The sequence below is a fragment of the Myotis daubentonii genome, chromosome 3 (genome assembly GCF_963259705.1).
Source record: "Myotis daubentonii chromosome 3, mMyoDau2.1, whole genome shotgun sequence".
Classification (NCBI taxonomy): domain Eukaryota; kingdom Metazoa; phylum Chordata; class Mammalia; order Chiroptera; family Vespertilionidae; genus Myotis; species Myotis daubentonii.
Window position 1 is genome coordinate 148788950 of NC_081842.1, and position 27645 is coordinate 148816594.

At 37.5% G+C, this 27645-nt stretch overlaps 1 protein-coding gene and 1 pseudogene across 8 annotated transcripts in view; both read left to right on the forward strand.

Moving 5' to 3' along the window:
* Window positions 1–27645, forward strand: part of EVI5 (ecotropic viral integration site 5) — a 176310-nt gene that overhangs the window by 134196 nt on the left and 14469 nt on the right. For 7 of the 8 annotated variants that reach the window (XM_059688827.1, XM_059688832.1, XM_059688833.1 and 4 more), the window contains one exon: window positions 593–688. The exons of the other annotated variant lie outside the window; for it this stretch is intronic. In XM_059688827.1, the coding sequence (XP_059544810.1) occupies window positions 593–688 (96 nt within the window). The remainder of the gene's footprint in view (window positions 1–592; window positions 689–27645) is intronic. 8 annotated transcript variants of the gene reach the window in all.
* LOC132232260 (small nucleolar RNA U109) lies at window positions 14871–14976 on the forward strand (annotated as a pseudogene).

Here is a 27645-nt window from a genome sequence, read left to right on the forward strand (position 1 = left end):
TAAAAGGTTTTTAATGCAGGTTGCCAAAAAAGAACAAAGAGCAATAAGGGGAGGGGCTATAGCAGCCATTTCTAGGATTCCCAGCACACATTCCTGAGCTAATTGAATAGAAGAGAGTCAGAGCTGTCTTCCCCTTTTAAGAGTGGTTTGAAGAACCTTTTTTTCCTCCCCTTCTCTGCTGCCCAAACAAAAGCAGATTCCCAGTGTAGCTGTAGGAGGCTCACTCCCTTCTCAGCTAAGCACTGAGTCTCTTATAGGGAGAGAATCATTAGCACTCAAAATAACTAGATAAATGGCTTTGAAATTCTAGGATAATTTTTTTCACTACTAGACCCAATTAACTATTGATTTGTAAGTCTCTCAAAGGTACCTTTTGTAAATTGTATTTATTGTAAACAGTTCCATTAAGCATTATTTGGAAATACTCAGTAAAGTATACTATGAATTATTTTTCATAGATAGTTTGAGAACAGATTTGTTCAGAATTTAGCCACTTAAAAGGGTATGCCATTATGCTGTCCTATATTTTCAAGTATTTGAGTACATGCTGTGAAAATTCCTTTGTTTTTCCTTTGATGTTTTCACAAAACAGAAAGAAGAAGGAAAGCTTCAAGGACAGCTTAACAAGTCTGATTCTAACCAGTATATTAGGGAACTGAAAGATCAGATAGCAGAGCTGAATCATGAGGTAAGTGATAAATTTTGATCTTCACATATTTCTTTCTTCCTTCCTCTGTATTGTAACAACACTTTATTACTGGTTATGACTGACTCTTTTATGAGAAGTGTTTTCTGTAAATTCTTTTTTTAAATTTTGTTTTATTGCTTAAAGTATTACAAAGAGTATTACATATGTCTCCTTTTTTTTTGTAAATTCTTGATTATAATTATATTTTAGAAGATTGTCTTCTTTTAACAAGATTTTTTTCTGTTCCAATATTGAAGATTTATTTTTCTTAAACCTATTTAATGATGATCTAAAATAGTCAATATTTGCATGAAAAATATTTTATTTTTTATTGTGATCTAAAAACCCTTGATAGTTTGTCTCAAGTGTCAAAGTGACTGCAATTAATCTAAAAATTTTTATATATACCAATAGATTTGTGGTATTTACCGTTGTGGATAGAGGGAAGTCATTTCACTCTTCTCTTCTTTTTCCCTGCAAGGTGGTATTACTGAGATTGCAAAAAAGGATACTTGCCTAATTTCAGTTAACAGATTTCTTAGTAGCTGAATACTTTTAAACTGGCACTACCTTGAATCTGTGAGATTCAACTCATGAAATTCAGATAATTTTGCCTAGTGTACTATATTAAGTAATTTAAATTATTTAAACTAATGTGTTTTGATAGAGGAATACTTTCTGTTACTGTGGCTCTAGGTCAATTTCCTTGTCCTCTATTATTTTCTAATGATAAATATCTTTAAGACATTAATGGAAAAGCCTGTTTCTCATCCAATCTTGAATTATTTGTACAATAATGTTTATTCACAGTGATGATAAATGTAATGGGTAACATAAGCCTCTTCATTAAGGGGGAAAAACACTCAGTAAGTTAATTTAAACCTCAAAGGAAAAAGTTTGGACATTACTCTTTCCTGGTGTTAACACTCTTCAGTTAAAGTCTGAGTGTTTTGGGTAATACCTCCTGGAGGTAGTCAATCTAAGTACATTCTGAGTGAAGAAACAAAACATTAACAAAAATTTTTAATCTTAGATATGGTTTAATTTAATTTGTCCTAAAATTTTGGGGATCATTCCTGTGACTGTTGATTTTCAGCCATGATAACATATGAGGTATTTAGGATTCTGCATAATTTTTCCTTTTTGTGTACATTTTTTATGATCTCTTCTGATCCACTAACCTAGTATGAAAGAACAAGTTACAAATAAGCATGGTCTAGAAATCCTTATTCTTTTGAAAACCCAAGCATTATTCCTTGTGTTCAAAAGGTTTTCTCAAGGAAATTAATGATTAAAGTAAAGCACTTTCCAATTTATAATTTTGATTTCTAGTGATAAGGAAGTTTTCATGTTGCTGAATTAAGAAAATTGTATGTGGATTGACTTTATTTCTAAGACTATCCTAAAAATCATTCTGCAAATATTAAATTTTCCTGTCATGTACCTTGACTAAAAAGAGTGATATTCTCCTCGTCAGGACCGGTAGAAAATAGTTTAGAGGAGGTTTAGCTTTACCATCGTTTTTTCATGTGTGCCCTGTGAAAGCAGTCTTTTATGTTACACAAGCTTGCAAAGAAAACTGATCAACAGTAGAATTTTCTACTGTTAAAAAAAAAAAGAGCTAGATTGTGCAAATAAAAGCTAAAACAGTTTATGATGAGATGTTAATTATGGGATTCAGAGTAGGCCAAAGGCCTGGGTTTAAACAGGCCCCAGTCAGAAAACATGGTAGAGAAGAGAGTGAGTATAGTAAAGCTAGGGGCCACAGGAGCTTGGAGGGAGGGTGAGCTCAAAATACAGAGGTTGGGAGTTTAGAGGAGTCCAGATTCAATTAAGAATTAATGTCATTGCCCTAGCCGGTTGGATAGAACGTCAGCCCTAGGACAGAAGGACCCCGGGTTTGATTCCGCTCAAGGGCACGTAAATCAGTTCCAGGCTTGATCCCCGGCCCTAGTCTGGGGGCGAGTGCAGGAGGCAACCAATGGATTCGTCTCTCTCACATTGATGTTTCTCTCTCTCTCTCTCTCTTTCTCTCTCTCTCTCTCCTTCTCTGCCTCTCCCCCTCACTTCCACTCTCTCTAAAACAATGGGAAAAATATCCTCAGGTGAGGATTAACAACAACAACAAATAGAATGAATGTTGACTAAGTTGTGGGAAATAAGGGTAGATTGACTAGAACCAGTTTATGGTGGATCTTCAAGGCTAGAAGAGATTAAATTTACTAAATAATATGAAACTATTATAGATCTTCAAATGGAGATTCCTTTTCATTATGTTTTTTGAGCAGATTTTAATACTTACCTGTTTTAAAGTTTTATAACTAAGGAAAAGATAAATGAAAACAAGGTACAATTTAAACCAAGATACTGGTTGTAGTAGACTTAATGAAAATTACTATTTGTTAGACCAATTTCTTAAGAGGGTTAAGTTAGGTAATTTTTTATTCTAGTGATTTTTCATTTTACTTATTTACTTTTTTTTTCATTTACAGTTGGCATACAATATATTTGTTTCAGGTGTACAATATATAAGTTATAAAGTTATCACCCCATTCTTGTAATACAGCACTTCACAGTGGGGGGAAAAAGGTAACCAAAATCAGTCTAAAATTTCCAAATTAACTTTTGCCTATATGCTAGAATTTGACAAAATCTTTGGCTTTCAACATAAAAATTAACTTTGTAGATACAGCATTGTTGTACATGTTATAATAACTGTGACCACTTAGAATAGCCAGCTGTAAAGAAGATTAAGCAGGTTATTTCTTATGAATGGCTGATTTTATTGTTGATCTATAAAATAACAATAATAGTTACTATCTATTGAGTACCCTTTATGGGCCACGCATTATGTCAGACACTTCATATTTATTATTACTAACCCTCCTTCATAATACTCCCACATGTTGGTGGTATTCTCAGTTGAATGGATATAGAAACAAACTCACAATGATTAAGTAACTGGCCAAGGATTATTATACAAGTAGTAAATGGTTGGGCCAGGATTGAATTCAGTTTGGCCTATTCTTTTCTGTGTTGATTATGGAGACATTAGATTAGAAAACGTCAATATTTAAAAATTTAAGAGTGGCAGTTAATGACAATATTTTACTAACTATGTTATTCACTCTCTTGACACGTGAATTTGCATATACCCAATAAGTGAATTCTGCAGTTGACCTAGCCAGTAAGTGAGTTCCACAGTTGACCTAGCTTGAAGAACCCCTGTCTCTCCCTGTTTAGCACTACAAATGGAGCTTTATCTTCACTTCCTGCGGTTCCCTATGATTCATCCCAGTGTCTTCTTTGAATCCCAACCCCTGCTATTCCTACTCTTATCACCTAACTAATTTTGTTCCTAATTTTACCTACTTTTCATAAAAATTTTTTAATTTGGAGCCTCTATTATCCTGCTAAGTTATCCACAGAATTCACCGTGGAAACCTGTGCTATCCCAGACCTGGCAAGAGCTGTGGTTAAATCCTCTGCTATCCTTACATCCTGCCCTCATGGCATACATAGAAAAGAAGCTGGATCCCAATTCAAGTGCTTCCATATCCCATCTTCCACATCCTACCCTCCCACCCATCTGTCATCATAGCACCCACTATATACTATGCACTGGGTTTTGAACTGAAGATAAAGAAGATTGAAACACAATCTATAGCCTCAAGAGTCTCACAGTCTATAATAAAAAAAAAAAAAATAGCATTATTAGAGGCCCAGTGCACCGATTCATGCACGGGTGGGGTCCCTTGGCCTGGCCTTCAGGATCAGGCCGAAACCGGCCCTGATTGCAAGAGGGCACAGACCAGGCTGAGGGGCCTCTAGTATGCATATAAGGTCTTTGGTTAATCTCCACCCTCCCTCCCCCCTTCCCTCTGAGATTCATCAGTCTGTTCCATGTTTCCATGCCTGTGGTTTCCGCTCCTGCATTGAGCGTCTGCCCCCTGGTCAGTATGCATCATAGCTACCGGTCAAATGGTCGGCCGGTCACTTAGGCTTTTGTATATATAGAATATAGCTACCATTCATATAACAGTCACTCTCTGCTGGACACTAAGTGTTATAACTAAGTGTTATACTTCCATTATTTCTTTTAATCTTCACAGCAATCCTATGAGTAGGTAGCATTATTATTTTTTTTCTCTTTTAATATATATATATTTTTATTATTAGTTAAGGTATTACAAATGTGTCCTCATCCCCCCCATTAACCCCAAACCTCCCCCCCGCCCCGTCCCGCACACTCATGCTCCCATCCCCCTGTTGTCCATGTCCATTGGTTTGGCTTATATACATGTATACAAGTCTTTCGGTTGATCTCTTCCCCTTCCCCTCGCCCTCCCCTACTTTCCTTCTGGGGATTGATAGTCTGATTGCTGTTTCTCAGTCTTTGGGTCTGTCCCTTTTCATCAGTCTATGTTGTTCTCTATAATCCACAAATGAGTGAGATCATGTGGTATTTATCTTTCTCTGACTGGCTTATTTCACTTAGCATAATGCTCTCCAGTTCCATCCATGCTGTTGCAAAAGGCAAGAGTTCCTTTTTTTTTTTTTTTACCGCAGCATAGTATTCCATTGTGTATATGTACCACAGTTTTCTAATCCATTCATCTGCTGATGGGCACTTAGGCTGTTTCCAAATCTTAGCTATGGTGAATTGTGCTGCTATGAACATAGGGGTGCATATATCCTTTCTGATTGGCGTTTCTGGTTTCTTGAGATATATTCCTAGTAGTGGGATCACAGGGTCAAATGGGAATTCCATTTTTAGTTTTTTGAGGTAGCTCCATACTGTTCTCCACAGTGGCTGCACCAGTCTGCATTCCCACCAGCAGTGCAGAAGGGTTCCTTTTTCTCCACATCCTCTCCAACACTTGCTGTTTGTTGATTTGTTGATGATAGCCATTCTGACAGGTGTGAGATGATAATGCATTGTCATTTTGATTTGCATCTCTTGTATAATTAGTGACTTTGAGCATGTTTTAATATGTCTTTCGGCCTTCTGTATGTCCTCTTTCGAAAAGTGTCTATCTAGGTCCATTGCCCATTTTTTTTATTGGATTGTTTATCTTCCTTTTGTTAAGTTTCATGAGATCCCTGTAAATGTTGGAAATTAAACCCTTATCGGTGGTATCATTGGCAAATATATTCTCCCATGTAGTGGGTCTTCTTGTTGTTTTGTTGATGGTTTCCTTTGCTGTGCAAAAACTTTTTATTTTGATGTAGTCCCATTTGTTTATTTTCTCTTTAGTTTCCATTGCCGTAGGAGCATTATCAGAGAAGAAATTCTTTCGGCATATGTTTGCGATTTCGCTGCCTGTGGATTCCTCTAGTATTTTTATGGTTTCCCATCTTACGTTTAAGTCTTTTATCCATTTTGAGTTTATTTTTGTGTATGGTGTGAGTTGGTGGTCTAGTTTCATCTTTTTGCATGTATCTGTCCAATTTTCCCAACACCATTTATTGAAGAGACTGTCTTGACTCTATTGTATGCTCTTGCCTCCTTTGTCGAATATTAATTGGGCATAGTGGTTTGGGTCGATTTCTGGGGTCTCTATTCTATTCCATTGATCTATATGTCTGTTCTTGTGCCAGTACCAAGCTGTTTTAAGAACAGTGGCTTTGTAATACAGTTTGATATCTGGTATTGAGATCCCACCTACTTTGTTCTTTCTCAGGATTGCTGCAGCTATTCGGGATCTTTTTTTATTCCAGATGAATTTTTGGAATGTTCATTCTAGATTTGTGAAATATGCCGTTGGTAATTTAATGGGGATTGCATTGAATCTATAAATTGCTTTGGGTAGTATGGACATTTTGATGATGTTGATTCTACCAATCCATGAACACAGTATATTCTTCCATCTGTTTATGTTTTCCTCTATCTCTTTTTTCAGCGTCCTGTAGTTTTTGGCATATAAGTCTTTTACCTCTTTAGTTAAGTTTATTCCTAGGTATTTTAATTTTTTTGGTGCAATGGTAAATGGGATTGCTTCTGTAGTTTCACTTTCTGTAAGTTCACTATTGGTGTAAAGAAATGCCATGGATTTCTTAGCATTAATTTTGTATCCTGCTACATTGCCGGATTCATTTATTAAGTCTAATAATTTTTGATGGAGTCTTTAGGGTTCTGTATGTACAGTATCATGTCATCTGCAAATAAGGACAGTTTTACTTCTTCGTTTCCAATCTGGATGCCTTTTATTTCTTTTTCTTTTCTGATCACAATGGCTAGTACTTCCAGTACTATGTTGAACAGGAGTGGTGAGAGGGGGCATCCCTGTCTTGTTCCTGTTTTTAGGGGGAATGGTTTTAGTTTTTGCCCATTGAGTATGATGTTGGCTGTGGGTTTGTCATATATGGCTTTTATTATGTTGAGGTATGATCCCTCAATTCCTATCTTGCTGAGAGTTTTTATCAAGAAAGGGTGTTGGATTTTGTCAAATGCTTTTTCCGCATCAATTGATACGACTATGTGGTTTTTTTCTCTCAATTTGTTTATGTGATGTATCACATTTATTGATTTGCGGATATTGTACCATCCTTGCATCCCTGGGATAAATCCTACTTGGTCATGGTGTATGATCTTTTTGATGTACTGCTGGATCCGATTTGCTAGGATTTTGTTGAGGATTTTGGCATCTATGTTCATGAGGGATATTGGCCTATAATTCTCTTTCATTGTATTGTCTTTATCTGGTTTTGGGATTAGGGTGATATTGGCTTCATAGAATGAGCTGGGAAGTGTTCCTTCCTCTTGGATCTTTTGACATAGTCTGAGGAGGATAGGTTTTAGGTCTATTATTATTCATGTTTTACATATAATAAAAAGTATTAACTCCTCATGGTCATGTACTAGACAGTAATAGAGGTAGGATGCTGATTCAGACTATATATGACTCCAAGCCCATCCAATGCACTTAAACCACCATATGCTATATAGCCTCCTTTGAAACATGCAGGGGTAAGTAAGCTGGTAACAGCATTTGGGTTCGGTTTTGAAAAATGAAAAGAAATTTTTCAGGTAGATTGGGCATCAGGAACACTTAAATAAACAAAATTATAGGCACCAGAAATGAATAAGCCATCTACTTTTGCAACATAGTTCTATCTTCTTACAGCTGCTGACCACTAAAGACAAATAATTTTTTTAAATATATTTTTTATTGATTAAGATATTACATATAGGTCCTTATCCCCACGTTACCCCCTACCCCGCCCCCCCCCCCCCGCTCATGGCCTCGCCACCCCCCCCCCCCCCCCCGTTGTCCGTGTCCATTGGTTAGGCCTATATGCTTGCATATAAGTCCTTTGGTTGATCTTTCTCCCTTACCCCCACCCTCCCCTACCTTCCCTCCAAGGCCCGACAGTCCAATCAATGCCTCTCCGTCTCTGGATCAGTCCTTGTTCATCAGTTTATGTTGTTCATTATATTCCACAAATGTGTGAGATCATGTGGTATTTATCCGCTCTCCAGTTCCATTCATGCTGTGGTAAATGGTAAGAGTTCCTTTTTCTTCTTCCTCTTCTTAAAGAATACCTTTCAGCATTTCATATAATGCTGGTTTGGTGGTAATGAACTCCTTTAGCTTTTTCTTATCTGTGAAGCTCTTTATCTGACCTTCAATTCTGAATGATAGCTTTGCTGGATAAAGTAATCTTGGTTGTAGGTTCTTGCTATTCATCATTTTGAATATTTCTTGCCACTCTCTTCTGGCCTGCATGGTTTCTGTTGAGAAATCAGCTGACAGTCGTATGGGTACTCCCTTGTAGGTAACTGACTGTCTTTCTCTTGCTGCCTTTAAGATTCTTTGTCTTTTGCTCTTGGCATTTTAATTATGATGTGTCTTGGTGTGGTCCTCTTTGGATTCCTTTTGTTTGGGGTTCTCTGCGCTTCCTGGACCTGTAAGTCTATTTCTTTCACCAGGTGGGGGAAGTTTTCTGTCATTATTTCTTCAAATAGGTTTTCAATATCTTGCCCTCTCTCTTCTTCTGGTATCCCTATAATTCTGATGTTGGTACGCTTGAAGTTGTCCCAGAGGCTCCTTACACTATCTTCATATTTTTGGAATCTTTTTTCTTTTTTCTTTTTCGGTTGGGTATTTTTTGTTTCTTTGTATTTCAAATCTTTGACTTGATTCTTGGGATCCTCTTGTCTGCTGTTGGATCTCTGTATATTATTCTTTATTTCAGTCAGTGTATGCTTAATTTCTAGTTAGTCCTTTTTCATATCCTCGAGGGTCTCACTAGATTTCTTGAGGGTCTCACTAAATTTATCGGCGGTTTCCATAAAATTCTTGAAAAACCTTATAAACGTGGTTTTGAACTCTATATCCAGTAGTTTGCTTTCCTCCATTTCTGTCATTTGTGACCTGGTTCTTTGTCTCCGCATTTTTTATGCTTCCCTGTGTTGGTAGAGTGGTTTTGTGTGCTAGGTGTCCTGTAGGGCCCAGTGGCTCAGCCTCCCCCGTTACCTGAGGTGGACACTCTTGGTGCACCCCCTTGTGGGCTTTGTGCACAGTCTTGTTGTAGTTAAGCCTTGATTGTTGTAGGATCACTGGGAGGAATTGACCTCCAGGCCAATTGGCAGTGAGAATCGGCTGTGTCTGCAGTGGGAGAACTTCTGTGCTGAAGACACCCTTCTGGGGCAAGACTTGCTTCAGTGGGGCTTTAGTGCTCACTGAGTCTGCCCCCTGGGTGTGTCCCTTATGGATCTGAGGAGTGGTAATCCGGATGGTCCCCCTCTGACCACTGGGTACACTGGCTCTTGGAGGTTACCCAGCAGGAGCTATGAAGAGAACTGCAGATTCCCCTTCCTTTTTTTGGAGTTTGGAGGTGCCCTGATGAGGCCCAGCTGTGAAGCAATGCAAGCTGCTATGGGGCCTTGGGCCTTCTCTTGGAAGTTCTGGGTCTGTGGCCCAGCTCCAGTTTGTTAGGTAATTTTCAGGTTGCAGAGGGCCAGGGCATTCATATGCAAAAGCCTCTGCCGCAGCCTGGGTGGGGCAGGGTCTCAGGGAATGAAAGGGCGGAGCAAGGAACTATGGTGGATTCTCAGCCCTGCCCTAAGGGGCCGCGCACGTCTCAGTGTCCTGATAATTTAATTGCTGCAAGCACCTCTGAGGAAAAGCCGCCCTCGAGTTCTGAGTTCTGCCCACTGCCAGACAGTCCAGTTTCTCCCCGTATGAGTCCTGGGTCCCCAGAGACTTCCCGGAACCAGAGTTCAGAGCAGTCGGGAGCTTGTGACTCCATCCCTATTCAAAAAGACAGCCGTGTCCTCAGGTACCAGCCCCTTTCCTCGCACTCTCGAGCCTCCGTACCTTTGCACTTTACTTCCGCAGCTCCTGACCCTCAATGTGCTTTTCTCTTTCCTTCTAGCTGTAGAATTTCCACTCCACCAGCCCTCCTGTAAGTTCTGGATGATGTCCGTTCTGTCCTTTTATTGTGTTTTGAAGTTGTTGTAGGAGGCAGCAATTTTGGTGTTTGCCTATGCCGCCATCTTAGTTTCTCCCCCAATAATTTTTCTTTATACCAGGAAAGGAAGATGAGGTAGAAAGTTATACTCATTTATAAGCCAAAGGAAATGTACTCAGAAATCATCTAGGTATTGACTTATTGAGAAGTATATTCCAATAGTTCAGCCAAATTACCAGTTGACTAAGCTGCTCAGCCCTTTGCTATCATTTGCAGTATTGTTTCATGGGAAAATGCATACTAAACAACTGATTCAAAAATGTTTTTAAAATATAGAGTCTATGTTTTCACTAGTTCTTCATGGTGATGTGTTCTGATGGATGTTCTAGGAATAGATAAATTCATTTCAGATTAAAGATAGTTTGCTTACACTAAAAATTATATTGTTCCATTAAACAGCTTTGATGAATTTTTATATCTTTTTTTTAACATTTTTTTTCATGTATATATATATTTTTTTTTCAGAGAGGAAGGGAGAGGGATAGAGTTAGAAACCTCGATGAGAGAGAAACATTGATCAGCTGCCTCCTGCACACTCCCCACTGGGGATGTGCCCTCAACCAAGGTACATGCCCTTGACTGGAATCGAACCTGGGACCCTTGAGTCTGCAGGCCGTTGCTCTATCCACTGAGCCAAACCGGTTAGGGCTAAATTTTTATATCTTAATAAAATAGTTGATTGTGCTTTATGTTCTTAAAACCTTATAAAAGTAATTCTAGTTCTGTTTGCTTAATAGCTTTTTTTTCTTTTCCTTGGTTATAAGACTTCTCTTCAGCTAGTCTTCAGTTGGTTATTCAGGTTGATTGTTCTAATTTTAGTTGTGATTTCAGTTTGGTCCTAGGAGGAGGTGAGTGTGTAACATCCACCTTTTCTGCCACCATCTTAGATCTCCCTAGCTTTTCTTCCTTTTTTTTTTTGTTAATCCTCACCCAAGGATATTTTTCCATTGATTTTTAGAGAGAGTGGGAAGGAGAGGGAGAGACAGAGAGAAACATTGATGTGTGAGAGATACATCGATTGATTGCCTCCTGCACCCATCTGACCAGGGTCGGGGAAGCAGCAACCAAGGTTCCTTCCCCATGACCGGAATCAAACCGGGGACCCCTCAGTGCGTGGGTGGACACTCTATCCACTGAGCAAAACTGGCTAGGGCCTTTTTTCCTTTTTTAAATAATTTTTTAATTTTTCAAATACAGCTGACATATAATATTATATTAGTTTCAGGTGTACAACATAGTGAGTGACATTTATATAACTTACGAAATGATCACCCAAATAAGTCTAATGTCCATACATAGTTAATCTACAATATTAGATTATACATAGTTAATCTAATCTGACACCATACATAGGTATTACAATATTATTGACTATTCCCTATGTTGTACTTTATATCCCCATGACTATTTTTATAACTGGCAATTTGCAATTTATAATCGTAATCCCTTCCCCATTTTTGCCCACCCCACTAACCCCCCTCTCATCTGGCAACCATCATAATGTTCTCTATATAAGTTTGTTTCTGATTTGTTTGATCATTTATTTCGTTTTTTAGATTTCACATATAATTGAAACCATAGTATTTTTCTTTTTCTGGCTAACTTATTTAACTTAATATAATACCCTCTTAGTCCATCCATGTTGTCACAAATGGCAAGATTTCACTCTTTTTTTATGGCTGAGGAATATACCATTGTATATATGTACCACATCTTCTTTATCTATTTGTCTGTCAGTAGATGCTTAGGTTGCTTCCATATCCTGGCTATTGTAAATAATACTGCAATGAACATAGGGATGCATATGTCTTTCAAAATTGTGTTTTGGGTTTCTTCAGATACATACCCAGAAGTGAAATTGCAGAGTTCTTTTTTGTCTCTTGTTACAGCCTTTATTTTGTACAAGTGGCTGAAGTCTTCCATGCCTGACCCCCCTTTCCCCAGCCTCCTTAAAAATTGTGAAGGGAACATAAAAATCTTGTGTTTTTCCTATAATTATTTTAATTCTGTTTGTTTTTTATCTTTTTGTGATCTTGTTTGCTTGTTTTTTTTTAATTAAATCTTTATTGTTCAGATTATTACATTTGTTCCTCTTTTTCCCCCCCCCATAACTCCCCTCCTCCCAGTTCCCGCCCCACCCTCCGCCCTCACTCCCCACCCACTGTCCTCATCCATAGGTGCACGATTTTTGTCCAGTCTCTTCCCGCATCTCCCACACCCCTTTCCCCCCCAAGAATAGTCAGTCCATTCCCTTTCTATGTCCCTGATTCTATTATAATCACCAGTTCATTCTGTTCATCAGATTATTTATTCACTTGATTCTTAGATTCACTTGTTGATAGATGCATATTTGTTGTTCATAATTTGTATCTTTACCTTTTTCTTCCTCTTCCTCTTCTTAAAGGATACCTTTCAGCATTTCATATAGTCCTGGTTTGGTGGTGATGAACTCCTTTAGCTTTTCCTTATCTGTGAAGCTCTTTATCTGACCTTCAATTCTGAATGATAGCTTTGCTGGATAAAGTAATCGTGGTTGTAGGTTCTTGGTATTCATCACTTTGAATATTTCTTGCCATTCCCTTCTGGCCTGCAAAGTTTCTGTTGAGAAATAAGCTGACAGTCGTATGGGTATTTCCTTGTAGGTAACTGAGTTTCTTTCTTTTGCTGTTTTTAAGATTCTCTCTTTATCTTTTGCTCTTGGCATTTTAATTATGATGTGTCTTGGTGTGGTCCTCTTTGGATTCCTTTTGTTTGGGGTTCTCCGCACTTCTTGGACCTGTAAGTCCATTTCTTTCACCAGGTGGGGGAAGTTTTCTGTCATTATTTCTTCAAATAGGTTTTCAATATCTTGCTCTCTCTCATCTTCTGGCACCCCTATAATTCTGATGTTGGTATGCTTGAAGCTGTCCCAAAGGCTCCTTACACTATCCTCGCATTTTTGGATTCTTTTTTCATTTTGCTTTTCCGGTTGGGTGTTTTTTGCTTCCTCGCATTTCAAATCATTGACTTGATTCTTGCGCTCCTCTGGTCTGCTGTCGGGAGTCTGTATAATATTCGTTATTTCAGTCAGTGTATGCTTAATTTCTAGTTGGTTCCCCAATATAACATCGAGGGTCTCATTAGTTTTCTTGTAGATCTCATTAAGTTTATTGGCGGCTTCTAAACAGTTCTTGAGAGACCTTAAAAGTGTGGTTCTGAACTCTATATCTTCCATTGACAATTTTGTCCTGTTTCTTTGTCTCCGCATTTTGTTATGCTTCCTTGGTGCACGCCCTAGTGGTCTTTGTTTGCAGTCTTATAGTTAAACCTTGCTTGTTGTAGCTAATACCAGGGAGGGTTTGACCTCCAGGCCAAGTGGCTATGAGAATCAGCTGTGTCAGCAGTGAGAGAACTTCTGTCCTCTAGGGAGGTGCTAATCTAGCCTTTGCCTGAGGCTATCCGGCAAATGCCTCTGTGCAGGGCTTGGGCAGGGCGGGTCACACAGGATCAACAGGGTGGGCCGGAGAGAGCAGTTATGGCGGCTCTCAGTCCTGTCCCCAGGGGCTGTGCCTCTCTGAGTCCCAGCACCCGCTGCAAAGCTCGGAGAGAAAGCTGCACTCGCTCTGACCGAAGCCAGACAGTCCCGCTTCTCCCGTTTGAGTCTGGGTCCCTAAAGACTCGCCTGTATCTGGAGCTCAGAGTCTGCGACTCCCTCCCGATTGAAAACGCCAACCATGCCCTCCGCCGCCAGCCCGCTCCGCGCACTCCACACCTCAGAATTTGACTTCAGCACTGCGCCTCCTCTGAGTGTCCGTATGCGTTTCTCTTTCCTCCTAGTTGTAGGACTTCCACTCAGCCAGCGTTCCTGTGGTTCTGGGTGATGTCCCTTCCGTCTTTTAGTTTCACTTTTGAAGTAGTTGTTCAAAGCAGCAAACTCCGGCATTAACCTATGCCGCCATCTTGGTTCTCCCTGTTTGTATGTTTTATATGTAATATAGTGTTCTTTTTTTTTTTTTATTTTACCTCCAGGAGGTATTGTTAATTTTAATATTTATTTGGCTTATATAAATTAAGCAATAATGCCCTAACCGGTTTAGCTCAGTGGATATAGCATCAGCCTGCGGACTGAAGGGTCCCAGGTTCAATTCCGGTCAAGGCCATGTATCTTGGTTGCAGGCTCATCTCCAGTAGGGGGTGTGCAAGAAGCAACTGATCGATGTTTCTCATCGATGTTTCTAACTCTCTATTCCTCTCCCTTCCTCTCTGTAAAAAAAATCAATAAAATATATTTAAAATAAATAAATAAATTAAGCAATAATAAAAAACCCTTTATTTTTAAGATAATGTAATCTAGAAAAATATTTAATATTAAAGCTAGTTTAAGTTTGGTTTGAATAGACATGTCTTTTAACTTTATTAACTGTATATTATAAACTTTATTAAATTTATTTAACTTTATATTATATGTATATAATATATGTGTGTATGTGTGTGTGTGGGGGAGGATATATATATATATATATATATATATATATATATGTATATATATAGTTAAACATAGTTTCCCAAAATAGTTTGGTAACTCAAAAGTTTAGGGTTTTACTAAGTTAAGTGAGATAAAATTATTCAATATCAAAATTAAATTTACCTACTTTTAGCTTCTTATTATTAAAAGATAAATTTGGATCTGTTAATGGATATATCTTGTACTTTATTTAAAAAATGAATGCATAAATAAGTGGAACACCTCCATAACATGCTACATAAACGGAGTTCTCAGGGCTGCCAACCTTACAGTAGAGGTTGAATAGTAGTATATTTCTCCTACATAGAAAAAAAAATAAATGGAACAATAAATCGATGTTTCTCTCTCTCCCTCTCTTCCTACCAATCTCTAAAAGCAACATAATCAATAAATAAAAATTTAAAAATATTTGTAAAATGTCTTCTAATTGTACTGATGCCTGCTGATAATTGAATTTTAGTTTTAGAATTATTTAAGAAAATTTTCAATATATGGAGTTACAAGTTTTCATGTATGTTTGTACAGTAAAAAATGCTCAGTTTTTCTGTGTGGCATGTTCTTAATTAAAGAAATTATCCCCTTACATTTATTCTTTCTCTAGTTAGAGAAATGTAAAGTGCCATGCAGAAGCTCACACAGGCCTCAGTACAAGCAAAATGTTTTTTCTTTGCTGCCCAAAAAGGTTCCATGTAGATAATGAGAGGTCTTATTTGTACAACTACAAAAATTGCTTTAAGGCCTTTGGATTAAATGTTTAGCACTGTTTTTCAATTTTGTAACCTCCATTTATGGATATAAAATTCATTTTTAATGACATATTTAAATGAGTGTTATTACTTCTCTTTCTCTTGTATGTTCCATTTTATCTTGGATAAGAAGTTATTTTATTTGAAGTCAAGATAATTATTGTACAACTAGGGGCCCGGTGCACGAAATTCGTGCACTGGATGTGTGTCGGGAGGGGAGTGTCCCTCAGCCCAGCCTGCCCCCTCTCACATACTGGGAGCCCTCAGGCGTTGACCCCCATCACCCTCCAATCGCCTGATCAGCCCCTTGCCCAGGCCTGACGCCTCCGCCAGAGGTGTCAGGCTTGGACAGGGGACCCCCATCTCCCCCTGATCACTGGCTCTGGCCCCCGCCCAGGCCTGAGGCCTCTGGCCCAGGAATCATGCCTGGGCAGGGGACCCCCATCTCCCTCTGATTGCTTGCTCCACCCTCCGCCCAAGCCTGACGCCTCTGACCCAGGCTTCAGGCCTGGGCAAGGGGACCATCATATCCCCCCAATCCCCGGCTCAGCCCCCCGCCCAGGCCTGATGCCTCGGCCAGAGGAGTTGACCCTCATCACCCTCGGATCACCAATCACCGGATCAGCCCCTTGACCAGGCCTGAGGCCTCCGGCAGAGGTGTCAGGCCTGGGTAGGGGACCCCCAGCTCCCCGCGTTGCAGGCTCCACCCCTGCCCAGGCCTAACGCCTCTGGCCTAGGCGTCCGGCCTGGGCAGCGGGGACCCGCAGCTGCAGCGGCCCCGCGATCGTGGGCTCCGCTTTAGGCCCAGGCAAGGGACCCCTAGCTCCCGGGACTGCCAGCTTCGACCGTGCCCAGCTCCCATCGCTGGCTCCACCCCTACTTCCTGCTATCACTGGCCAGGGTGGCAAAGGCGCCTGATTCTCCGATCATGGCTGGGGGGCAGGGCAAAGGCGGCCCCAGGGCCGCCTTTGCCCTGCCCCCCAGCTCTTAGCTCCCCCCTGGGTTTCCAATCACTGTCAGTGGCAGGGGGCTTCTTCCTGCTTTCCCTTTCGCCTCCCTGCATTGTGCCTACATATGCAAATTAGCCGCCATCTTGTTGGCAGTTAACTGCCAATCTTAGTTGGCAGTTAATTTGCATATAGCCCTGATTAGCCAATGAAAAGGGTATCGTCGTACGCCAATTACCATTTTTCTCTTTTATTAGATAGGATGTACAATATTTTGTCTGGAATAATATCACTATGTAAAAGACTTAAAGCTGATATTTCAGATTCATCATATATTTTTAAGCTAGATGTGTTCTTAAAGTTTATCTAGTTTTTCACTTGATAAATGAGGAAACTGAGGGCCCAAAAGTTAAGGGCTCAGAATTACGCAGCTAGTTTAGTGGCAGAGACAGAACTATTGCCCAGGCATTCTGGCTTCTGATCTATATCCCACCTCCCTTCAACCATCCTGCCAATCTGCTTACTTCACATAGCAGATATAGTGGCAGATATAAGTGTTTAATTGAATTTAAATTAATTACTTCTGTCAGATGAGAAACCAGTGTTTAGTAACTAGAAATCTACTCTCACTTAGGATCTTTACTTTTCTTTCAGCATCAGGTTCTGGACTTCTTTTCCATCTGAGGCTGGGGACTGGTCTGAATTGTTCCCTCAAATTCTGCTTCAGTTTTCAGTGGCTGCTACTAAAATCTTAGCTTTTAGATATTAAATGATTTTCTGAAAATAGAGGCAACTGAGATTTTTTAGCCAAATTTAACATTTCCAGAAACAAAAAACCAGACAAAAATAGTCAACCCAGCCCTGACCAGTGGCTCAGTTGGTTTGGAGTATCGTCCAATACACCAAAAGGTTGTGGGTTTGATCCCTGGTTAGGGAGGGTGCAGGAGACAACTGATCTCTTCCACTCCCCCCCCCCCCATCCCCTTCCCCCAGCTTCCCCTACCCTTCTCTTCCCCTCCCCCTTTCGCTGTCTAAATCAATAAAATATATCCTCAGGTAAAAAAAATAGTCAACCTAATTTCATATATACCTGTTATTTTAAAAATACAAGCTTACAAATGACATAAATTAGCTCAACCATTCAATACATTCTGTTTCAAGAGTTTGTTCTTTAACTGGTGGACAAACTTCTAGCAATTGTTTCTAGATTAAGTTTTTAAATCTCCATAGCTGTATATATTTTCATTCATTCTTCACCTTCAAAAGAATATAAAACATACCACATTCAGAGAAAACCTATAATCTCACATAAAATACATTACTTTTATTTAAGATTTTTAGACCACTTTCTAGTTTTATGTCATATTCATAAAAAGAGGGTGTTCTACCCAATTATATGCAGCTATGTATCCTAGTTCTGATATAGGTAAAAAGGATTTTTTAATTTCTTAATGAAAATATGTGTTTCTAATGATGGAAATTTAATTAAGGAACTGGAGTTGAATCATGAAAAAAATAATACAAAATATAGGAGAGAGTAAGGTGAGATAATAAAAAAAAGAAAAATTAAAAATAAAGAACAAAGTGGGGAAAGGAATTAGAACCTAGTAAAGATAAGATACCAAGGAAAGACGCCTTTTTGAAATATTGACTGAGGTAGTATATGCTTCAAGAAGGTTTGTTAAGGGATTTCTAGGATAAAGTCTGGGTGAGCTGCCAACTTAGAGAATGCAGAGTCAATCTGAAATAAGGGATTTGGATATGGTCCTCAGAATTAAAGGGCTGAAGAGATCAACCAAAGGACTTGTATGCATGCATATAAGCATAACCAATGGACACAGACACCAGGGGGGTGAGGGCATGAGCGGGGGTGGAGGGGGGGAATGAGGGTACATATCAATAAAGAAAGAATAAAAATAGAATTAGAGGGCTGAATAAATATCCTTAGGAGATAATATCACACTGGCCAAGGAACAGAGCCAATTGGAATTATAAAGTCAGACTTGGATATTAAGCTGTGTCAGATGGGATTTTTTCTGATGTTGTGCCAGACACTATTGAAAGTACAATGTACTTCCTAGACTTACTGTCAAGGAACTTACAGTCTAATGGGGAAAAGTGTAAAGTTAATTTGACAAATACTATATAGTTGGTACTGATAGCACTTAGTATTTCAGAAATGGGAGATAACATAGCACTTAATTTCATTAATTTTAATTAATGGTTCTTGTACTCTCCTTGATGCTTAGGAACAATCTAAACTGTGAATTCCTTGATGGCAAAGATGGTGTCTTTCAAAAGTCCTAGTAATGTGAATTCTGATTCATTCTGTTCTCTTGGTGTTCAGATTGTCCTGAATTTGACCAGTTGGAACTCTTTCAAGCTACCACCAGTATCTTTTTTTCTATACCTTCATTAGTCTCTGGACATCTCTGTGTTTTCTGGCACTAGGTGGCAAATTTTTAATAGTATTTTGTATCAAATGAGTATAGCTAAATATTCAGTAGTACAGTAGTGAAACATTGCTTATTAGTACTGGTCTATAAATTGCTTAATAAATGGTCCTAACAATTACTCTGTGACAAGTAGATTCGAAACAATAGTCATAAGAAACTACTTCAAGGGGAACTGGATGTCAAATACCACTTGGATTATGAGAAATAAATGCAGATGATGATAAGCATTTGAAAGGGAAATGGAACTAACTATAAAGCCTATAGCAACAGTTTTTATGGTTTTATAATTATAGTTCTTAAGCAGATTTAATTCAGTAAGGGTGGAAAAGTTTTTGTTTTGTTTTTTAGCATTCCTGTGACTAGACCATCTAATAGCATACTTTTAGATCTTACTAATAGGATTTGCTTGAAGATCTCATTCAACCTGATATGGGCAACCAGAATAAGCTACAATTTTAAAATCCAGTGAACTTACTTATGTACTCAAGTTTCAAGACTTGAATATTCATATTTAAAACTTATTTATTCAAAAGTTGATTACCCTTCCTCTGCATCTAATTCTTAACTTTCTCCTTTCATTATCATGCCAGTATGAACTTTTAAACACATCCATAGAATGGAGAAGGGGAGGGATAGATATTCATGTAAACTTATCAGGTTCTTAATAGCTGTTCTGGATTTTCATTTGTTGCGTGTGTGTGTGTGTGTGTGTGTGTGTGTGTGTGTGTGTTTTAATCAGTTTAGTTTCGTTTCTGGATGTTGTGTCTGTTCTCCATCTTACTACAGGTGGCCAAGACACTGTCATCTTTACAACAGTGCAACTTAGAGTCAGGAGACCTGGATTCTAGGCCTAGTTCTGCCACTGATTACCTGTGACCAGTTTCCTTCATATATTCATGAAGTCCATGAACATTTGAACATCTTTTAGCTCCCAGGCATCTTCAGGCCTTAGTTTCTGCATTCCAAAAGTTATACATCCATCCCAGTCCTGTCCTAGATGTATAAAATTAGTACCCCGTTGTTAAGGAATTCGGACTGTTAGTGAGAGGCAATGTGGGCAGCGCTGTTGGTAGAATCACATGGCACCATGGCCTAGAAGCATTTCAAAAGTCTCGTGGTGTGCATTGAAGGAGAAGACGGCCAGGGAGAGGAGAGCAGAAGGGTCTTTGGAGAGACGCCATCATATGCAAAGGTTTAGAGGCAGGTTAAATGCTCACAAAGGAGACTGAGAAGGAGCAGCTATAAAAAGTAGGTGGGAAATCAGTAGAGAGGGTCATCTCTGAAAGCAAAAAGGAGACTTTCCCTGGTTAGTTTGTTTTTAGTGTGAAAAGAGCATTTGTAGAGATTGATCTGATGGCTGAGGGAAAAGCTTTCTTACACAAGAGCAAATTCATTAAATCAATCTTCCTTGATTATATTTTGAATTATATTCCTTTCAAAGCCTGGATCTAAATTATGCATCTCAGAGCCTGTTTGAATCCTTTCAGTCTAATTTAGATATTCTTTTGCTGTTATTTACCAAGCTACCCAATACTTAACACTGTTTTTTAGTGCTATATATTTTTCAATGTGAGTCCAATTTCTTCAACTATGCCAGGATTTTGAAATATAGTCAATCATTTGAAAAACCTTATTTTTATACATCAAGTAATTCCATTTTTAAATGCTAGTTTGTTAAAAAGGAACAATAACATTTTGTTCAAACTAGGAACATTTGAAAATGTGTTCCACAAATTTACTGTCAATTAAGGAGATTTGATAAAAGATGAACAAACTAGCTCTCTCAGATTTACAAATACTAAAACGTTTACATTGTTGTTGGAAGTCTTCAGTGCAGTCAGTCCTGTGCTTTTCATGGACCATATCTCACAGATGCAGTTGGACGTGAGATAATCAGATTTTTACTCCCCACAAGCTGGACAGCTGAAATGTCATGTCAATAATATGTGTCAGAGACTTAGTGCTCCCTTGCTGCCTGTCTGATTTAAGTTGTTGTGGTCAGTTTGAGGAACCTGTGATATGATAAGATAGCATTCATTAGGTCATGTTGTTTGCAAGTGCCCAATCTTACATCAGCAGCCTGTGAGCACTCAGAAGGAGGAAGAGAGGGATACTGACCTTGTCTGGCTGAGAGCTTATTGTGTGTTCAGTAACAACATGTGAACCTTGTGTAGTTTATATAGGAGTATATGTATTTGTAAAATTATTTTTTCATCAGGAGTTAGTTTTAGTTTTTGAAAAAAGTGAATACTACAAATACATTCATCTTCTTATACTTAATACTTCAATCTAAAAATTAAAACTTTTATTACAAATATTTTCTGCCTGTTTAAAATGAAGCTGTAGACAGTAGCCACCATTTCTTTTTCTGCTGAAGAAAAAACTGAATGTTGAAAATTAACATTGTTGGTAAATTGTTTAAATTCAATCAAATCTTACACATTTCTTAAATAGAAAATTATTTCTTTTCAATCTGGCAGTATCTCCACTGGAAACATAGCCACAAAATAACTATATATACACATACCCACACACATATCTTTATTGACATATAATTCACATACAATACAGTTCCCCTATTCAAAGTGTAAAATTCAGTGGTTTTTACTATATTCACATTTTTATCACTCTAAAAATTAATCCTACTTCCATTAGTATTCACTCCTCATTCCCCCCCTAGGCCTCTTCACTAGCCCTAGGCAACCAATAATCTACTTTCTATCTCTAGATATGTCCCTGTTTTGGACATTTTACTTAAATATAATTATACGCTATGTCTTCATCTATGATTGGTTTCTTTTACTTAGCATAATGTTTTCAAAGTTCATTCATGTTATAGCATGTATCAGTAATTCATTCCTTTTTATTGCCTAATATAATCCTTCATAGGGATATACGACATTTTATTTATCCATGCCTCAGTTGATGAACTTTTGAGTTGTTTCCACTTTTTGGCTATTATGAATAATGCTGCTGTGAGCATTTGTGTACAGGTTTCTTTGTAAAACGTTTTCATTTGTCTTGAATATATTTTTAGTGGAATTGTTGGGTCATATGGTAAGTCTATGTTTAACCATTTGAGGAACTGCCAGTTCTTTTCTCAAGCAGCTGTATCATTTTACCTTCCTACCAGCTCTATATGGAAGTTCCAATTTCTCTATATCTTTGCCAGTATCTTTTAAAAACATCTTCATTGTCACCCTCGCTGTTTTGGCTCAGTGGATAGTGTCGACCTGTGGACTGAAGGATCCCGGGTTTAATTCTGGTCAAGGGCACATGCCCACCTTGCGGGCTCCATCCCCAGTAGGGAATGTGCAGGAGGCAGCCGATCAATGATTCTTTCTCATCATTGATGTTTCTGTCTCTTCCTCTCGAAATCAATAAATATATTTTTAAAAAATCTTTATTGTTGAGAGGATTACAGAAGTCACCCATTTCTCCCCATTGTGCCTCTCCACCCAGTTTCCACCACACCCAGGCCTTCATCACACTATTGACTGTGTCCATGGGTTATGCATATATGCATGTATGTTCTTTGGTTAATCTCTTCTTGCTCCCTCTTCCCCCTTCACTCTGAGATCCATCAGTCTGTTCCATGCTTCTATGCCTGTGGACCTATTTTGCTCATCAGTTTATTTTGTTCTTTAGATTCCACACATGAGTGGCTTATTTCGCTTAGCATGATACTCTCCAGGTCCCTCCATGCTGTCTCAAAGAGTAAGAGATCCTTCTTTTTTACTGCTGCATAGTATTCCATTGTGTAAATGTACTACAGCTTTTTTATCCACTCATCTACTGATGGGCACTTGGGCTATTTCCAGATCTTAGCTATTATAAATTATGCTACTATGAATATAGGGGTGCATATATTCTTTCTGATTGTGTTTCAGGTTTCTTAGGCTATATTACTAGAAGTGGGATCACTGGGTTAAACAGCAGTTCCATATTTAATTTTTTGAAGAAACTCCATACTGTTTTCCATAATGGCTGCATTCGCCAGCAGCGTACTAGGGTTCCGTTTCTCTATATCCTCACCAGCACTTGTTTGTTGATTTATTCATGGCAGGTGTGATTGTGGTTTTAAGTTTCTCTCTTTTTTATTAGTATTATAGCCATTCTAGTAAGTGTGAATGTCACCTCATCTAGGTTCTGATTTTTATTCTGATAGCTAATGATATTGGTCATCTTTTCATATGCTTATTGGCCATTTATATTTTAGGGAAATATTTATTCAAATCCTTTGTCCATGTCATATTGAGATATTTCTTTTAAATTAGGTTGTAAGAGTTCTTTGTATATTTTAAATTCAAGTTCTTTATCTGGTACATGATTCAAAATTTGGTTAAGTGATTGGCTAGACTGATAAAACCTATGATTTAGCTTTAGAGAGGAATAATTCCTTTTAAAATAATTCAATCCAGATTTCAAAAAAAGAAGTATTTCCTTTTCGTGAGGATGTATTTGTTTTTTTAAAAAAATTTAAATTCTTTATTGTTTAAAATATTACATAAATCTCCTTTTTTCCCCATTGACCTCTCCCCGGCCACCCCCAGCCCCCAGCACATGCTTTCACCCCCCCCCCAGCCCCCATCTGTGTACATTGGTTTTGCTCATATGCATGTATACAAGTCCTTTGGTTGACCTCTTATCCCCTCACCCCCTGCCTTCCTTCATAGGTTAGACAGTCTGTCCAATGCTTCTACTAGTATGACTCTGGTTCTATTTTGGTTCCTCAGTTTATGTTGTTTCTTATATTCCACAAATGAGTGAGATCATGTGATATTTATCTTTCTCTGACTGGCTTATTTCGCTTAGCATAATGCTCTCCATTTCCATCCATGCTATTGCAAATGGTGAGAATTCCTTCTTTTTTACAGCAGCGTAGTATTCCATTGTGTAGGTGTACCACAGTTTTTTAATTCACTCATCTGCTGATGGGCACTTAGGCTGTTTCCAAATCTTAGCTATTGTAAATTGTGCTGCTATGAACATAGGGGTGCATATATCCAAACACCTGATTGGTATTTCTGTTTTCTTGGGATATATTCCTGGAAGTGGGATTACTGTGTCAAATGGAAGTTCCATTTTTAATTTTTTGAGGAAACACCATTACTGTTTTCCACAGTGGCTGCACCAGTCTGCATTCCCACCAGCAGTGCATGAGGGTTCCTTTTTCTCCACCTCCTCACCAACACTTGTCGTTTGTCGATTTGTTGATGATAGCCATTCTGATAGTTGTGAGATGGTACCTCATTGTTGTTTTGATTTGTATCTCTTGGATGATTAGTGACTTTGAGCATGTTTTCATGTCTCTTGGCTTTCTGAATATCCTCTTTCGGAAAGTGTCTATTTAGATCCTTTGCCCATTTTTTGATTGGATTGTTTATCTTCCTTTTGTTAAGTTGTATGAGTTCCCTGTAAATTTTGGAGATTAAACCCTTATCGGAGATAACATTGGCAAAATAAACAAATGGGTCTACTTCAAAATAAAAAGCTTTTGAACAGCGAAAGAAACCACCAACAAAACAATAAGAAAGCCCACTTCGTGAAGATGTTTTGCTAAAGGTTTGAATTTTTTCAGTGTTCAGCTAAAGGTTAAATCAAATGAAATGTACGTGGTACTTTGATGTAGTTTTAAAAGTTCAGAGTGAAACAAGTGTGAAGTGATTTATTTCCTGTAATTGGTCATAGATTTACATAGAACCTCATATATTCCTAACCTCATCAACCATTGACATTAGACTACCGTCTAAATAATGTTAATGGTTTCAATTTTATCAAGATATGTCAGCTGCCAGGAAGAGGACAATGGCAGTTTCGTTTTGTTTGACCCACTATACTGGGTAAATCTAAGTGTGCACTAAAAAAAGATGAAGAGTTCTTTGTAAATGACTTTTGTTTCTTCCCCCTCTCTCCTTCTGTAGTGGCAAATGCATAGTATAACTTCCTTCAATTTCAAACTTTCCTTTCCATCTTTTTCACTTATTAATGTGCGTACATGTTTTCTTTGCTTCTAAAAATGTCTTAACTATTGCATTTTATACATTTAACATAGAATCTATTCTTTTAAAAAATGTTTAAGGTTTTTACCTGGTTTTTAAAAATGTTTTATTTAGCTTAAAGCCAGAAACATTTTCAGCATTCTCTATTTTATATTATTTTAATAAAATTATTGAATATTTAAATAATCTTTTAAGTACTGTAGGTCTGAATTTTGGCTCTTGTCTATGTAATTCTACGATCAAAAAGTCATGACCTCCGATTGATCACTTTTATTGGTTTCCTGTTCTGATTCACTGGAAATCTTTGGGTTTGTGTGCTTATTGCTAGTTGTAATCTTTGTCATCTGTATAATTCCATTTTTAAAGAAGCTGAAAATTGAGAATAAATGTAGCATATTATTTCCCATTTGCATTTATTTTAAAATTAGAAAACTGAGAAAACCATTCTATAAAGAATTCAACAAAATTACTGATTAAACTCTCAGGGGGGAAATGAAAGCCTCTAGAACTTAGAAACACAAATCTTTGAGGTTATTGGATTTTATGGCCATCTTCCTATGTGAAGTATAATGTTGAGTTATTTAAAATTTTATATATTGTACATCTCTTCTAGAAAAATTACATTTAGCTTTAAAAGCTATATTACTCTGTGTTTTAAAGATTGATTATATAACCCAAAAGCGTTATAATCTGATATGACTCAGTCTTGGAAACTTACTGCAACTGTTTTGCACTTCACTTGGTGGTATCACATGACTCACTTCAGTGGTTCAACCCTGTCTAGTAGTGATCAAAGTTCATTTGGTTAGGGGTTTTTTTTGGTGTGTGGATGATTTTTTTCCACTTTGTTGTGGATTCATAGTCTTTCAAAATACTCAGTGCACTCCTTCATATTTTTTTGAATCTGAGAAAGTGGTAGTTGCACCATTCAACCTCCAATCACATACAGGGGGAAAAATGTTAACTTGAAATAATATGCCTGGAAGTACTTTTAACTGTAAAGCATCATGTAAATCTAGGGTTTAAAATGTTTTTCTTTTTCAATTACAGTTTACATTCAATTTTATTTTGTATTAGTTTCAAGTGTACAGCATAGTGGTTAGACAATCATATACTTAGCAAAGTGTTCCCTGATATTTCCAGTACCCACCTGGCACCATACATAGGTATTACAATGTTATTGACTATATTTCCTCTTCTGTAATTGACATCCCCCTGACTATTTTGTAACTACCAATCTGTACTTCTCAATCCCTTCACCTTTTTCACCCTGCCCCCCAGCCCACCTCCCTTCTGGCAACAATCAGTCTGTTCTCTGTATTTATGTTTGTTTCTGTTTTGTTTGTTCTTTTATATTGTTCTTTAGATTCCACATACAAGTGAAATCATATGATATTTGTCTTTCTCTGACTTACTTATTTCACTTATAATATCTAAGGGTTTATTACTAAATCTGTTACCCCAATATGTTAAAATTGAGGAAGAATAACCTGTGTCTCTTTATAAAATCAACTGTAAAAATCAACCCTAACTTTTTCCAGTTACCAGTATTCTGTAATGTGATGACAGAAAGCGAACACATAGAGAACATCTGTCCTCTGTCCACATGGACACTAGCTCGAGTGACCAATTTTCTTAGCACTAATTTTTCTATTATTTATTAAGAAGTTATATTTAAAGCCTATAAATCTCCAAAACTATGATACTTTTCTGTTTTACAAAAGAAAATTCTGTCTTAACCTTTAGTGGTTTAGTTTAGTTAATGAAGTAAACTAACGAAAAAAATTTAAATACTTACATACCCTTACTGATTATGAAGTCCTTTGGGAATATTCATTCCTGCAGGTTCTCTGCTTTAAAATTTTAATTATAATATTTCTGTGAAATAACTGTAATAGTTTTTAATGCTTTCTTTTGTGTTTTAATTTTTACTATCATGCAGTTAGGAACTGCTGCTTCCTGTCAAAACCTACGTTCATCAGACTATGAACATAACAGTTTCCTGTTTTCTTATTAACTATACTGCATTTTGTGCTTTATTCTTTAAAGTTATATAATATCTTAGCTTATCGCTTTCCTTTTGCAATTGCTAAATGTTTTCTTAGGTCAGCATTGTTTAATACAAAAAGTGAAATCCTGAAGTCTCATCTCTTTGTTGATAGTGAGAAGTTATGATTTTGTTAACTTTTTAAGTTGTAGTGAATATGTCAGAATGTCTTCAATATTATTTAAGTAAATTCTACGTGTTTTTACTATTTTTACTCTGTTTCTTAATGCATAACATGATGAAGCAGTCCACATCAGGTAAGAAATAGTGCATTATTTGGATCTTGTATATATATATATATATTAGTATTCCTATCTGTCTACTTATTAATATTTTCATTCAGCATTTAAGGGGATGGGATGAATAATCAGTACCTGAGGGCTTTAAAAAAAAAATCCTGCCATGTTTTCAGTGTAGTTCATCAACATTTCTTATGTTCCAACACTTGTCAAGTCAGAATGCTAAGTTCTGGGATATAAAAATGATTAAGGAACAATCCCCACCAGCAGGGGCTAACAGAAGAGGTAGGATAAATGTACAGCAATATTTTTCCGGGTAGTGCTCATTTTAAATATTGGATTCTAGTGTTAAATCATATAATTTGGGAAAAATTTATAAGTAATACACTCATATATGTGTGTTTCAATCAAGAAGAGAAAGTATTTATGAAATTATTTATGGCTATTGATTTATTTAAAATGTTATAAAATTATTAAAAGTTTTATTAAGATGCTAATATTTTATTTTATTTTTTTAAAATATATTTTATTGATTTTTT